Source organism: Rutidosis leptorrhynchoides, chromosome 4, assembly GCF_046630445.1.
Source record: "Rutidosis leptorrhynchoides isolate AG116_Rl617_1_P2 chromosome 4, CSIRO_AGI_Rlap_v1, whole genome shotgun sequence".
Lineage (NCBI taxonomy): Eukaryota > Viridiplantae > Streptophyta > Magnoliopsida > Asterales > Asteraceae > Rutidosis > Rutidosis leptorrhynchoides.
Genome location: NC_092336.1, coordinates 627,420,406 through 627,436,071, shown reverse-complemented (window position 1 = coordinate 627,436,071; position 15,666 = coordinate 627,420,406). Strand labels below are relative to the sequence as shown.

The window sequence follows — 15,666 nt, the reverse complement described above, 5'->3', positions numbered from 1 at the left end:
TAAGTTTTAATTAAAAGTTCATCGGGTCATAACTTGAGCCCCGGGTGTCGGTTTTCGGCGAGTATTATATATATCTCCGCCTAACCAACCCACCCCAAAAATTAGTGCACTCAAGAACATCCCAAGAACAGCCACCAAGTCGTGACCATCAGCCATATAACAACTTGGAGCTTTAATCCGTTCAAAATCATGTTTTAGTCATAACAGGTGATCCGTGGCTCGGATTTCGATTACCCGAACACGAAAGTTCATTCCATCATCAATCCTAACACACTAGTACATCCTAAAGACTCCAAAAGTGGTCACAAAGTCGGAGCAAACCTGAAACAATTCGTTCTTACATTTTGATTTCAAGAAAACACCATTTTAATCATAACTAGAGCTCCGGGAATCGAAATAACATGAATCCGGAGTCTAAATTCAATGTCTTGATGAGAGGAACACATCTAGACACTTTAATTTAACATTTACAACAGTTAAGTTTACAGAAATGACCAATTAATCCGCTGTCCAAAATCAATCAAACCGAAATCATGCTATAACAAGTGTTTCTATGCATACAATCAACAATACAAAAACATACAATCATCATACTATCATAATAACATATAAAAACAGTAAAATTAAAGAAAAATCAAAAAGTTAGGGTTAAGGTTTATACCCTAATCAAGAATTGAAGGATATTAACGTGTAGAGATCGAAGAGAGGAATCCGTTTATGTGAATGATTTGATGATCCAAGCTTTATTTGATGAAGGATGATGATGATGATGATGGTTGCTAGGGCGACGGCACAAGAAGAAAAAGGGAGAGAGCAAATATGATAAATTAGGTTTAGTAGTGAAGTGATAATTGAAACATAAAATGCAAAATGGAAAAATGAGAAGAGGTATACCCCTCCCTATTTGATTTTGGCCGAACATGGGAGTGGGGTGGGCCCCACTTAGCCCAATTTTGTTTAATGATGATTTCCTTGTGGCCCGAATGCCCGATTGAAGCCCGAAACGCGAAAACGCTACTACGCGATTGAAAATTCGGAGAGATAACAAAAACGCGACGAAAAATATATATAAACACTATATATAAACATATGACATTAAAATATCATATTTAAAATAATTTGGACTTAAAAATCCCAAAAGCTTGACCGTTGGTTTGAAAACCGAAAAGATTCGCCGGATAGAAATCCGCGACACGGAGAAACGTATAACTTAAAATTTGAATACAAATATTCACATAGCACATAATAATTAATATATTATCACAAAAATAATAATATAGGTCGTAGAAATGACGTGGCACGAATAACAGTTAACGGTCATTAAATAATTAACGGTAAAAGATAACGGAAAAAGTAGGGTCGTGACAGTTTAGGGTTTGGTGTTTTGGGTTTATGGAATAAACCCAAAACACCAAACCCTAAAACCTAAACCCTAAACTCTAAATCGGACTTAGTTTTACTTCACAAAACATGAAAAACAAACGTTAACATTTTTCAAGAACAATCTTATCTTGAATGTTATTTTTGTCGATCGTTTTTCCGCCAAAATAATAGCATTCATCACGAAGTGTCTTTTTTAAATGTTCATATTTTCGTGTGATCTTGATGCCTGAAAAAAAATTCAAAAAAAACAAAAAATAAAAAAAAATTTGCTTCCCCACGATTGGTTACTTCCCATTGATCCTGCCCCTATATATATATATATATATATATATATATATATATATATATATATATATATATATATATATATATATATATATATATATATATATATATATATATTCAATTTTTAAAATCATATGCTTATAGTAACTATAAAAAAGAAGTTTAAAATATAAGTTCAAAACAAAAAACATAAAGAACAAAATTTAGGGACCATAATATAAATAATGTATTTTATTTGTAAACTTATTACTAGTATTCACAAATCAAGGACTGAAGTTGTATCTTTGTAAGATTTTATTATCTTCATCATCTTGTTCAATACCGTACAAAAACGAAAGTTAAAGATCATGACCAGCATCTAGGGTTGAGCATAAAGCCCCGAATTAAACGAACCATAACCATTTTAACCGATAAAACCGAACCGAATTAACCAAACCGAACATATAACCGCGGTTATGGTTAATAATTTTGAATTAACCGAATTTTATGGGGCGGTTATGAAAATAAAGATTATCCGCCCCAATTTAACTGCACCGCACCACACCATTATACTAGTTTATTATATATATGTGTGTGTGTGTGTGTGTATATATATATATATATATATATATATATATATATATATATATATATATATATATATATATATATATATATATATATATATATATATATATCCACTAAAGTACAATACCAAATAAATTTGTTACTCCGTTTTTAATTAATATTATACAAATTGTATTTATAAAATAAAATTTGAAATAATACTCTCTAACTTATATATTGTTATAAATTGTGTCACCTCGTAAGTCGTTATATTCAAATATTAAAAAATATATATATTTTCCTCTCGTCGACTGGTCTTAAAGAATGTATCCACTAAAGTATGTTTACAACAGCGTTTTCGTTTGATATGTTGTGTTGTAACGATATATATTTAAAATACAATAGTATTTAAATCATTATTTGGTTCAAATTAACTTGAATGTTTGATGTTTTTCATCTAGGTTTGTTTGGATATACGCCCTTAAACGATATAATTCTTTACTCGGTGCCATCAAAACATCATATATCATTATTCATTGTTCAAATTCATTAAATTCTCTTTGTTGTAAATGGTTAATCGAATTAACCAATTTATCCATAAATTAACCATATAAACCGCATTAACCAAACTATTTATTAACCGAACCGAATGGTTAAAAATTTTAATTAACCAATGACTTCAAAAAAGAAAAGAAAAAAAAAAAAGAGAAGCAATTGAGGTGTCATGTTATGATTGGGCCAAGAATCCCTCACGCTACCTTCTTCTTCCATGAAGCAGCCATCACGCCTGCAACAATTCCGGCCCACCATGCCGCGTTACGGCGCCATGGTGACGTGATGGTGACAAAATTTGTTCGATCACGATGCATTAGGAAAGGTCTAGCATAACTTGGATTTTTGATGTAAAAACCAGAAAAGCACCCATGATTTAAAATACTACTAAGCTATGCTCATGAGAAAGGACTCGAAACATCCCCACTACACCCGTAGAAATAGAAATTGTATTAAAAATGCCGAGTCTCGTTTATGGCATCACCACTACAAACTGCACCAAGTTTTCAACAAAAGACCACATCATTTGCACAAGTCTGAAATACGAACCAATCAAACTACCGAATGATTAGAAAGATATAGAACTCCATTTGTCATTTACCATGTGAATTAACACTCTACTGACTGTCTGACCCATATCATAATAATTGACGGAAGTATACGTAAACCCAAAATCTTTTGTATTTAATCCACTACGGATCAAGCAAACTAACGTGTTTCTAAACATTTAAAACGAGATACTAATTAGTAGGCTAACATCAATGAAAGTGTGACCAAATTTTGTACATATTAACCCCTACCAAACAATTATATTAATATAATAAAACCACGAGCAATGGAGTATCATTTACAATGTGAATGTGAATTTACACACCCTCTAATGACTATTTGATCAAATCATCACCTGTAACCATATTAAAATCCAGAAGTAGTATATGAAACACCCAAAAAGGGAAATGCACAATTATGTAAGATTTACTAAAAAACAGAACCCATCCACGGTGTCTTATAGACCAACAACATCATCGACAGTATGCCAGTCACTCGACTCTTCACTTTCTGAACGTCTCTCACGATACGTTCCACGCTTTGCTTTTGCAGTTTCTCTGATGTTAACCCAATCACTAGTTTCACTTGCAGAAGAAACATCTTCTTCTTGGTTCTTATTACTTTGATTACCGCCATCAACTGAGGAATCACTTTTATATGAACGTCCTTCATGATACGTTGAACGGTTTGCTTTTGAAGCGTCACTAAGACGAACCCAGTCACTAAATTCATTCGCAGAAGACAGCTTACTACTTTGTGTCTGTCTAACTCCCGATGATGTTTCATTGTCTAGATCACATACAGAAATATCATCCTCTTGGTTCCTGTTTTTCCTCCTATACGGTGGTGCATTACTAGTCTCACACAAAGCATCAGTTTCTTGAAAAGTGTTCTTTCTGTTTCTTAGTTTCTCCATAACTTCATCATACACCAAAACAATCTATAGTACAACAAAAGATCAAGTTTAGTTTGGGAAAATATAGACACGTTAAATGAATAAATGACAAGGTTACAGACTATCAGTCAAAGACATCCTATGCTGCATCTTTTATATATAGATGTACAAAATCCTGAATGCAAATCATAATTATAAATAGAATCGAGCCATCATGTGAAAATGTAATCATACCTCTGAGGTTAACAGATGTTTATAATAATCATCCTCATTAAACCGTGGAAACATCAGGACAAAATAGGTCATCCAAAACTGTTGTTCACTCATGTAATTCTGAACTGTATGCCTCAAAGTGGTAATACTTGGTACAAGTTGTTCTATGGCTACAGTGTGATCTTTTTGAATGCTGGACATACTGAATTCTGTAATGAGATGCTTCAGATGTTTTAGCATTAAAGAAAAAAGGAATTGAAAATACACTCGCATAATTTGTTTATGACATAATGGAAGCGACATATATAGGGTCTATTTTCATAAAATTTGAATAGATAATTTGTGCAAGCAAGATCTTGTTTTTAATTCATCGCTGCTAAATGAATGTAGTAACTAGCAAGGCAATACCATCAAGTTTCTTACATTTTGAACCTAATCTTTACAAAGAAAATGATCAGATGCATTCACTACAATAAAAGATTAACTCCAACAAACACAACCAACTAGATGCATTTTAATACATAATTAACAATTAAACATTAACGACTTAGGATTTAGTAAACACATCTATAAATAATCATCAATATCACAGATATACCACAAGACTCATGATTAACAATTAACAATTATCTTCATTAGCCATTTAATTCGGATATCGCAATAACACAATCTATTTACAACTCATAGCCAATAAACCCAATGATAATGATCATAATAAATAACTCAATTCCACAAAACTTCGATCATAGATTCCATATACCCAATCACAATTAACTTATTAAAATCTTGTAAAATGTTTTTCAAACAATCAACTGACAGGCGCACCAAATCATAACACAAATTTGAAAAAAGAATCAAAAACAATGAACATAACTTAATTCCAAGAAATATAATATAGATATCTAGTAAATAAATGTTAACTAACAAGAATCGTGTAAAAAATCATTAAGAGGCATAGTTACAGAAAGACTAAAGAATATTATACCTTTGCCGCTTAAAGATAATGGGAAATCAATCCATAAATTCGGGCGATTTGAAAGCATTCCAACAAAAAGAACAAGATCCTCAGTAACCCCAGAAACCTTTTCGAAAACATCGTTGTCCCCTTTATCAGATTGAAGCAAATTTGATGCCAATTTTGAAAATTGAGTAACAGCTTTCTTGGGGGATAACAAAGATAACCCTGTTTTAAAACTAGCCCCAATTTCAGCCAGATCATTCTTTACACCTTCAATAGAAGACGGCGAAGCCTCGCCGGTAAGTTCGCCAGAATCATGAGACAGTGTCTGTGGCGGTGAAGAGGAAGACGATTGTTGTGGTGGTGGGGCGAGAAATGTAGCAACGTTCTTGAATTGACGGCCGATTGTTTGTTTAAAGACGGAGAAGTCTGGTTTTCCGGTGGTGGCGGTGGGGGACGGCGGAGGAGTATCGTCGTCGTTGTCGGAGTAGAGTGGATCGGGGATTGAAAAGCAAGACATGGTTGATTAGGGTTTTTGAAGTTCTTGAAATTGTAAGTTTTGGAGATGATATAGATGACGACTGAAAAAGAACGAATAAAGTGATGATCGATATATATACGGCGTGCCGTTTGCTTTGATTAATTAGTTGTGATGATGATACGATCTCTATATTCATATGTAATGTATCTATATGTTTTTTTCCATATGTAGGAACTATAGTTTTGATGCAATTATGAAACAAGAAATGAATTTGACTTATTTGTTTTGTGTATCGTTTTCTTTGGAAAATATTTATGCATTATATTTGCTTCTTTTTTTTTTTTGAGCTTTTTTGCTTGTAAAGATAAATAAATAATAAAAAAAAAATTAATATGCATAGTATTTTTTGTGCACAAATACAAATTTTTTTAATGTGCACAATTTTACTATGTGTACATTAATTAGTTGTACATAATTCTTATTATATTACTAATAACATATTAATATTTTTGTTAAGTATAATTAATTATTTTAATGATATCATTATAAAATTTAAAAATTTTTATTTATTTTTCATTTTTTTTAAGCTTAAATAATTTTTAATTATGACATATTAAAAAAAATAATGAGGATAACCCGTGAATTGATTATCCAAGCAAAATTTACAAATCAAACAATAATTGTTGCAAAATGAAAAATGTACTTGAACTTAATACTCCGTATAACATTGAAGTATGAAAGACTTTATACATGACCCGTCAAAATATATAACATCCACATAAACAACCAATTCCAACACTGAACCAAATTAATGGGAAAACATTCGATCCGTGCGATTTGTTTTTTACAAATTTAATTACATTTGACCGTTTTCAGTTACTCGGTATTTTTTTAGTTTATTCGTTTGACTCCGTAACTTAACAAAGTCATTATTAGTTGGATCTTATAGTTGCCTTTGTTAGTTATATGATCATATTCATATACCTGTTTAAAAGAATCTTTAATTTTTTTATTCTTTATGACTTTATGGTAATTATTACAAGATTACCAGAATTAAGATAAAAGGTACTAGAAATTCATTGAACATGCTATCACTTATTTGGTACTCCATATAATAACTTACATTCAACTCTTCAATCACATTTCACTTCCTATGCAAACATATGCCCAGTGTTCCACAAAATATCAATCAATGAATTTACTTTAAAACTATCTAAATATAAAACATTTCGTTAAGTTTTCAGTACATATGGGTTTTGGACACAGCCACACAACAGAGGGCAATTAGCCTGCAAATGTCGCTGTGAGTCGCAATCACAGAACTTTTTATTTTAATCAACGAAGAAGCCGTGCACCCGTGCCGGCAAAATGAGATAAAAGAATTTTAATGTAGCCTCAAAATAGTATTCCACTCCTTAATCACAAAAGAATTATAGATGCTGAAAAAAATATTCTTATTCTATCTCCTATGCATTCTACTTGTACTAAATATCTCAACTACCTTCAAAAATCCTTATGTAAAAAGGCCACTATACGACATTTTTATAAATTAAAATACCGCAAATTAATGGAAATTTCAAATCACTCCTTGATATTGATTATAAGGTTGAACTAGCACACTTGGTGTGTAGGGGTATTGACTGACCTCATATGGGTTGGCAAATGGGTTTGAACTTTGTGGTGGCATAGGTGGTCTAATCATCATCATCAATTGTTGTTCTTGCTGGTGCAATACAAAATCTTGCTGCTGCTGCTGAGCCATGGCTGTCATTTGTAGATTGTGTGGTGTAGCCATCATATTAGAACCATAGAACATGTTTGAAGCGGTTTGTGCTGGCATCATGGAGTTAGGCACAGAACCTTGTGGGTCCCATGGATTGTAGCTTATGAACCGGTTGGTTCTACTGATTGCATCATCGTAGAGGCTGTTAAGTGTAAGCTCGTCCAGCCCTCCACCCTAATTCACAAGAGTTGGTAGTTACGGTTATGCGATTTATATTTAATTTGTTAAATGTGTAACATGCTTACTGAAAAATACAAGAGCGGGTCTTTTGTAGTAACCAAATGGTTAAGTTGGAGTGCGTTTGATAAAACTGAATGATTTAGCGCTGAATGGTTCATAATCTGAATAATTCAAAGGTTCTGAATGAAGTTACTGCTGAATGACAATAACTTGTTTGATAATCATTTTCAACTAATAATGGAAATGATGTAAAACTACCTTATTAACCTTTGACATGAATAAAAATGACAAAATAGTTGTTTAACAAGTGTTCTTAATATGATTTAAAGATAATATTACATAAAATAGATATATAAGAACTATTAGAGATATGTACGAGGGAGCGAAGACTCGTGTACGTACGACGGTAGAAAACACGGAGTTTTTCCCTGTAGAGGTAGGTTTACATCAAGGATCGGCCCTTAGCCCATATCTTTTCGCTTTGATCCTAGACGAACTGACTAAAAGGATACAATAACATCCCATGGTGCCTAATATCGCCGACGATATAGTATTAGTTTCGGATTCCCAGGATGAGCTTAACAGAAGGCTAGAGCAATGGAGGATCGCCCTAGAATCAAATGGCCTACGGATTAGCAGACTTAATGTGATTTCAAGATGAGCGAAGAAGAACAAGAGGATATAGTGGATGTCCGAATCGGGGATCAAATTTTACCTCCACAAGAGTCCTTTAGATATTTAGGCTCAATGCTTCACAAATCAGGAAGGATAGATGAGGATGTGACACATCCTATACGAATAGGATGGTTGAAGTGGAGGGCAGCAAAAGGGGTGTTGTGCGACAAGAAGGTACCCCTTAAACTGAAAGGGAAATTCTTCAAGGTGGCAATCAGACCTGCCATGTTGTACGGATCAGAGTGTTGGCCTATGACGAAAGCCCAGGAGAGGAGGATGGAGGTGACAGAAATGAGGATGCTTAGGTGGACGTGTGGTAAGACCATGCTAGATATGATACCAAATGGAGTTTTTAGGGAGAACTTGGAAGTTGGGAACATAACAAACAAGCTGATGGAAGGACGTCTTAGATGGTTTGGGCATGTTATGAGGCGCCCACTTTTAGCCCCGGTTAGGAGAGTCGAGACCCTCGTTGTTGGAGGCGTAAGGAAAAGGGGTAGACCCAAACGTAGGTTGGAGGATAGATTGAAGCTTGACATGAAAGAGCTTTTACTGACGGAGAACATGACTTCTGATAGGAGCCTGTGGAGGAGTAGAATTAGAATAATTGAGTAATTTATTTATTAATTTTTTTTTTCAAGGTGTAGTAATATTTCTTTTAGTTGGATTTAGGCTGTATAGTTATACATTGTATTATTGTTTTCATATTTTCCCGTTGTATTTACAGGTTATTCGATGGTCAGTATATGTATCTACGTATAGGTTTTTGCACCTATGTTTATATGTATACGTGTGTAGGCTTCGGTATCTATGTGTATGTTTTTAAGTTATATATAGGTACTCATGTATATTTTTGTAGCTGTATATGTTTCTATGTATCTAGGTGCATGTATATACATATGTATGTAGATGTACCTAGGTATATAGATCCATATATACATTTATATATATGTGTGTGTATGTATGTGTGGTTGTGGTGTTTTTTTTTTTTTTTTTTTTTTTTTTTTTTTTTTTGCTTGTTGGTATGTGTACTTGATATTACATATCTCTGCGCTTTTTATTATTCATGCTATATGTCATACCGTTGTGCATCACTGCTATATGTGTCTTCTTTTATGGATACTTTGTATGGTTGCATCTGCCTAGGCGCACATAACTCTCACATGTACGTATGCCAGCACTTTTTCGTTTTGATGAGCATTTTGTGGCCGGAGGTCCTTTGGGAATCAATCTCTTGGCTCTCGAGTAGAAGGAGGGACGATCTTATCTAGTCGCGGGTTCTATACCCGCGGGTGGAGTAGTGACTTCCTTCTAATCTAGGGTACAAGGAATGATTGTCTACACTCCACCTCCCCATACCCTACATTCGTGGGATTGGGTATTGTTGTTGTTGTTGTTGTTGTTGTTGTTGTTGTTGTTAGGTGCTTAATAGTTATGAGAGGATTCCAGCTCTTAATGGTTCAACACTGAATGCTGAACTATTTAGCACCATCTGTTATTCAGAGGTCAGGAACAAACACGATGATGAATGTTGAACCATTCAGCACTGAACCATTCGATTAAGAGATAAACAAACGCACCCTTAAACTTCAATTTATAGGTTGAGAAATATCATACCAGTTTGGTTGAAGATGTAGCAACGTAGTTAGAGCTTGGTGCAGTTAATAGGGCTAATTCCCATCCTAAAGCTCCATCAATGGAAGTTGAAGCTGTCTGATTAGCTACAATTACAGTATCATCAGATATCAAATATCAAATATATGAATAATAAGAAAAAGCCAAAAAGGTGCATAACTGTAGCCTTTATAGATGGAAATAAAGCAAATTGGATACTGTTTCTTACGTATTGGAACGATAGCCATAGCCGTATCATTCTTCTGGTCTAATTCTGACGTTTCTTGAATGTGATCATCCAGATTCTAAAATAAAAAAGGAATAACTCAATAGTCAATAACCTGCAATAATTAAGTAAATAAATAATAACAATTAACCAAATTACCAACAAATCAGGTAGTGGGTCAGCAAGACGGGCTTCCACATTAACCGACTCTGGCTCAGCTGGAGGAACTGACGGGTTGGACTCCTGAAGCTCTGCCTCATTTTTGTATTCTATGGCCAACGTTTCGTTACGGTTTTCATCAACTGTCTGTTTAGGTTGAAATATGAAATATAAACAAAACTTTAGTGTCACTAAATTTGAACAAAATTTTGCTATTTTTGATCCTAGGCTAAAACACTTTTTGAATAAACATCGTACCATTGAATCACGAGACGCATAATTTAAATATTCTTCCATTACTTGTATAAATGAAGATGAAGGCTTCATAATTAAAACAAAGAAAATGTAAATCAAAAAGTGTTATAAACAAAGACATAACAACTTAAATTTAGAACAGAAAGTCTTCATACCGGCTCAATTTCAATGAACCCTTCTTCACATCCGACGTCAAGACTTTTACATGTCTCGTAAAACCTGGACAAACTCTGCGCCTGGAATCACAAATACATATTTTAAAATTTTATATATAAAAAATTTATTAGGTTGAATAAAAGTTTTTTTTTTTTTTTTTTTTTCTCTTATAGCAGTACCTGCGCCCCAGCCCTTCTGTACATATCCACAGCTTTTAGTCCATCATGTTGTTTCATCTCAAAGAACTGTTAGGGATCATAGAAAATATTTGAGACCATTCCAAAAGTCAAAGTTTGACCTTTTATAACCAAATTTACAGCTTACCTTGTCAACCAAATTAAATATACCGTCCCTAACTGCATTGTACACTTTAACACTATCAGAAGCAACCTGATTCAATATCAATAAAAAAAATCATATACCACTACAACGTGAAATAAGGGAATAAAATTAAATGTTACTTGCCATAGAAAGTGCTATACGAATCACAGAGTTATGAACGGCTGCTCCTTCAGGCTGCATACAACAATGCGATTGCTTTACATAAGTATATATTCAAAGCAGCAAATAAAATAATTAAAAAAAGGTTCTTTGATTCTTCAAACAGTTGAAAAAATGGAAGTGAAATAAAATAAAAAACTATAGATGATACCTTACAGCATAAGATCCGAAATATGGCTGTTTGCAAAGTTGGTAAGTGTCTGAACAGCTCATGAACATCTACGTCCCTTGTTCTCTGCAACAAAATAGTTAAGATTCTTAAAAACACATGTAAAAAGTAACATCAATAAATAAATAATTGAAATACTATATAAGTAATTCTTTAGTTATTATCTTACTGGTTGTTCTGTATTGACATCATACTTCAATACATTGAAGCATTGCAGTCTCCCATCCAAATATGAAGCATACATTCGAACCCAGTATGAATAGTCACATGCTGATCAAAAGATTCAAACTGTTCCATTCAAAATGTATCTATTCTATATATAATCATTAACTGATGCGACTAGTAATTTTAAGGTACCATTTAGACTAGAATAATCTTTGAAGTAAGATAAGTCGAGAAAAGTGGGACGCGTCATTCTATAGTTAATTAGTTCCTCTTGAAATGTCGAATCCACCTCCCTCAAGGCCCGATGGATAACGATCAAAGCCTTCAAAGCAACCTGAACCATAAACATGTTAGAAAATGGGTATGAATTGACTGCCGGATTCGTTCTTGAATCGTGTGTTCACTTTCTCTATAAAGTATTTCGACCCTACGATTGCCTCGGTTGCACGAAATCTTTACAGGGATAAGACAAGAACGCAATCAGTGTTTTTGGCAACGAAATCACTGATCAAATTGTTAGAGAGTATGTGTGTGTTTTCTGTTGGTTTGATGAATGCAGAATGAATAAACAAAACGTCCATAAACTGTTATAGAAAACAGTTAGAAAATGAAAAGGTATGTCCCTTCATTTTTGGCGGGAAAATCTGTTAAATGACACCCTTTCATTAAAACGTATAGTAACAGATAGTGTCAGGGGCGCTGCCCCTTGGACCCCAGCCAGGGGCGCTGCCCCTTGGACCCCGCAAGGGAGCGCAGCCCCCTTGACCCCCGCATTTTGCGCGACAGTTAGTAGCCAACTCTTACGGGCGTGTACTCCACACTCTCCAAACCCGTTGGTAAGTATAACTAGCTAACACCTGCATTCAAGTAAATCGCAACTAACTAAAATGTACGTTGGATGACACTAAAATTACCAACAAAACATATGTTCAGTGTGTTAATATGTGTTAATAAATGTATGTAACTAACTACATTGTTTGAATACTTACCGCCCAATTGCTTGTTTTTGATAATCTTCTTTCAAGAGCATGAAGACAATAAGCAATATCAGCCCTAGGTCTTGTAGCTGAGATGGCAGCAAATATAGCTGCAACACAAGGGTGCAAGATAATACTAATAAAATTTTATAACACGAAATTACATAACATTCAAAATCCCATCCCCCATAGACACCAACCTCGTATATGTTTCTCATTCGCTGGGCGCTCAACGTGATTAGTGGCCTTAACAATACTTACATCCAGTTCCTATATGAGTGTCACATACGGTAAATACCAAAGATAATGATATTAACGAATCGAGCATATAACTTTTGATGCTTTATTTTCAAAACATATTCTTATTGTTTTTATACCTTGTATCCATCTCTAACCCTAGTTAAATGGACAGAGGCACTGTCCTTAATCGCCCCGATAGCTTTCCGCCAACTATTTTTAGTTCTCCTTCTCGACATCTGCGTTATCGATCAATCAAATTTTACATTAGGTTTACACATCTGAATACAATATCACAGAACGTGTGACTCTATTATTAGAGCACAATTACAAATTCAAAAAAAAAAAAAAAAAAAAAAAAATCACAAGAAATGTACATTCATGCATAAACATACATAATTCAATACCTAGATCACACGAATTAAACTGCAAGAAAATAATAATCGCATGAACACTCATGTAAAATACAGAAGCATTATAATGATAAAATTCGTAATACAGAGGAAATAATTATTGTTCTTATCAATATGAAGAACAAAATCATTATAGTGCGTAATATTGAAAATTGAGTATAATGTCAGATAGTAAACTGCGAATACGATTATTAACCTCACGATTATAAATTCGTAACACTCTGTTACCAATCTTAGAGAATTACGAAAAAATAATAAGAATAGTATGCATTATGAGCTTTATTTTAACGCTAACGAATTACAAATTAGATAGATCAAATCAAAAGGATGAAAAATTAGATATACCTAAAATCGTTCTCAGGCTGGTGTGTCTTCCCGCACAGAGGAAAGTAAAATCGTAATAAGAACAACAATACAAATACAAATAATGTTTTGCGTATATATATTACGGAGTATTAAAAAGGAGAATCTTAAACGTGTTTAATATTACTATATTTATTTTTTTAAATTCAGATTTTGTTTATTATTTTGATACTACACTAATATTTGTTTTAATACAAATCGAATACTCTCATTTGTCACACGTGTGCTTTCTGACGAAAATCCAAAGCGCATTACAAGAATCCGAATCTTAAATCATCCCGAGATGTAGGCGGGTCGAACATGAGTCCTGAATACGGGTCAATAAAATCTTCCGGGGACAATCCGACTTTCACGAAGTTAATCCCATATATATTTGTAGGGAGATGACTCAATCCTATCCCAGTACACAAGTATAAAGAGGTGAACCAATGAAGATTATGTTGAGTTTATATTTATTAATGATAATGTAAAGGGATACTGCAGTAATATTTATATTTATATTTATTAATGATAATGATGACTTTATATTATGAGCAATTCTAAAGTTACAAAAATCTTACCAAAATTTTATTTACAAATATAGATGGACCAATCAAATCATGAGAGAGGAAGATGAGTGTGAACTTGAGTACCTTCATCTTTTTGTTGTTACCCCAATATTGGAAGTTTGGAACAACTTTATTTAGTTTAGCATCACGTACTTTTCCTGAATAGAATGCCAAGATTGACGATTGTAAGGTGATTTGCCTTCACTTACATTCACGATACCGTTAGATGGCCAGTTAATATCGGACATTGACACATCTTGTTGTTTAATACGCCTTCTGATCAGTACACATTGCAAAGAACTTGAATCACTCAAATGGTTTACGGTTTTTCTTTAATACAATTGGCCCTTGTCATACATATGTATAGGTAGAGCCGTAGATGAGCCGAATTATTCGCGACCTAGAACTTGACTTGCTAAAGTTCGATTCGAATCGAACCTAAATGAGCTCGGGCCCGAACTTAAACTTAATTTTAAACTCGTTTATAGTAAACGAGCAAAAGCTCTTGAACAAGCTCGCAAGCCTAAACGACTTTTTCAATTATATATTCTAAATATTAATATTAAATATATATATATATATATATATATATATATATATATATATATATATATATATATATATAGTGGTAGGATTAAAAGAGAAGTAACCAATCGGGGGAAGCGGGGGGAAGCAATTTTTTTTTTTTCGTTTTTTGAAAAAACTTTGTTCACGAAAATTATAGATTGGATGAAAATATGAACATTTAATATAGACACTTTGTGATAAATATTTTTATTTTGCCGGAAAAATGCTCGAAGAAGTAATATATAACAATTATCGTGTTTTTCGAGCGTATGTTGAGGTTTTAGATATTAGGGTTTACATATTAGGGTTTAGATATTACGGTTTATAGGGTTTAGATTTTAGGGTTTAGAAATTTAGGGTTTAGGGTTTAGATTTAGGGTTTAGATTTAGGATTTTGATTGAGTTTTTAACACGAACGGTTTAGAGTTTAAGGTTTAGGGTTTAGGGTTTGGTGTTTTGGGTTTATGGAATAAAACCAAAACACCAAACCGTAAACCCTAAACTCTAAATCGGGCTAAATTTTACTTCACAAAACATGAAGAAAAAAAAAACGTTAACATTCTTTACGAACAATATTATCTTGAATGTTATTTTTGTCGATCGTTTTCCCATCAAAATAATAACATTCATCACGAAGTGTCTTTTTTAAATGTTCATATTTTCATCCATTCTATAATGTTCGTGAACAAAGTTTTTTCAAAAAAAAAAAAAATTTTTGCTTCGCCCCGATTGGTTACTTCCCCATTGATTCTGCCTATATATATATATATATATATATATATATAAAGATATAATAATTAATATTATATCAATAAT

The 15,666-nt window shown here is 33.2% G+C and overlaps 2 protein-coding genes across 2 annotated transcripts; both read right to left on the bottom strand.

Annotated features, from left to right (window-relative positions):
* Nucleotides 1-3,567: 3,567 nt before the first annotated feature.
* Nucleotides 3,568-5,942, bottom strand: LOC139904196 (uncharacterized). Its single transcript, XM_071886127.1, has 3 exons — nucleotides 5,409-5,942; nucleotides 4,445-4,632; nucleotides 3,568-4,255 (listed from the first exon to the last, which is right to left on the bottom strand). The coding sequence occupies exons 1-3, from the start codon at nucleotides 5,899-5,901 to the stop codon at nucleotides 3,773-3,775; spliced, it is 1,164 nt and encodes a 387-aa protein (XP_071742228.1). The 5' UTR covers nucleotides 5,902-5,942; the 3' UTR covers nucleotides 3,568-3,772.
* Nucleotides 5,943-7,355: 1,413 nt separating this feature from the next.
* Nucleotides 7,356-13,198, bottom strand: LOC139843104 (putative clathrin assembly protein At5g35200). Its single transcript, XM_071833179.1, has 16 exons — nucleotides 13,100-13,198; nucleotides 12,923-12,992; nucleotides 12,735-12,832; nucleotides 11,938-12,079; nucleotides 11,750-11,850; nucleotides 11,563-11,646; nucleotides 11,376-11,426; nucleotides 11,235-11,300; nucleotides 11,090-11,155; nucleotides 10,910-10,990; nucleotides 10,751-10,820; nucleotides 10,500-10,642; nucleotides 10,344-10,419; nucleotides 10,118-10,221; nucleotides 7,508-7,819; nucleotides 7,356-7,391 (listed from the first exon to the last, which is right to left on the bottom strand). Exons 1-16 carry the CDS (start codon nucleotides 13,196-13,198, stop codon nucleotides 7,356-7,358), a joined length of 1,599 nt encoding a protein of 532 aa, XP_071689280.1.
* Nucleotides 13,199-15,666: the final 2,468 nt, after the last annotated feature.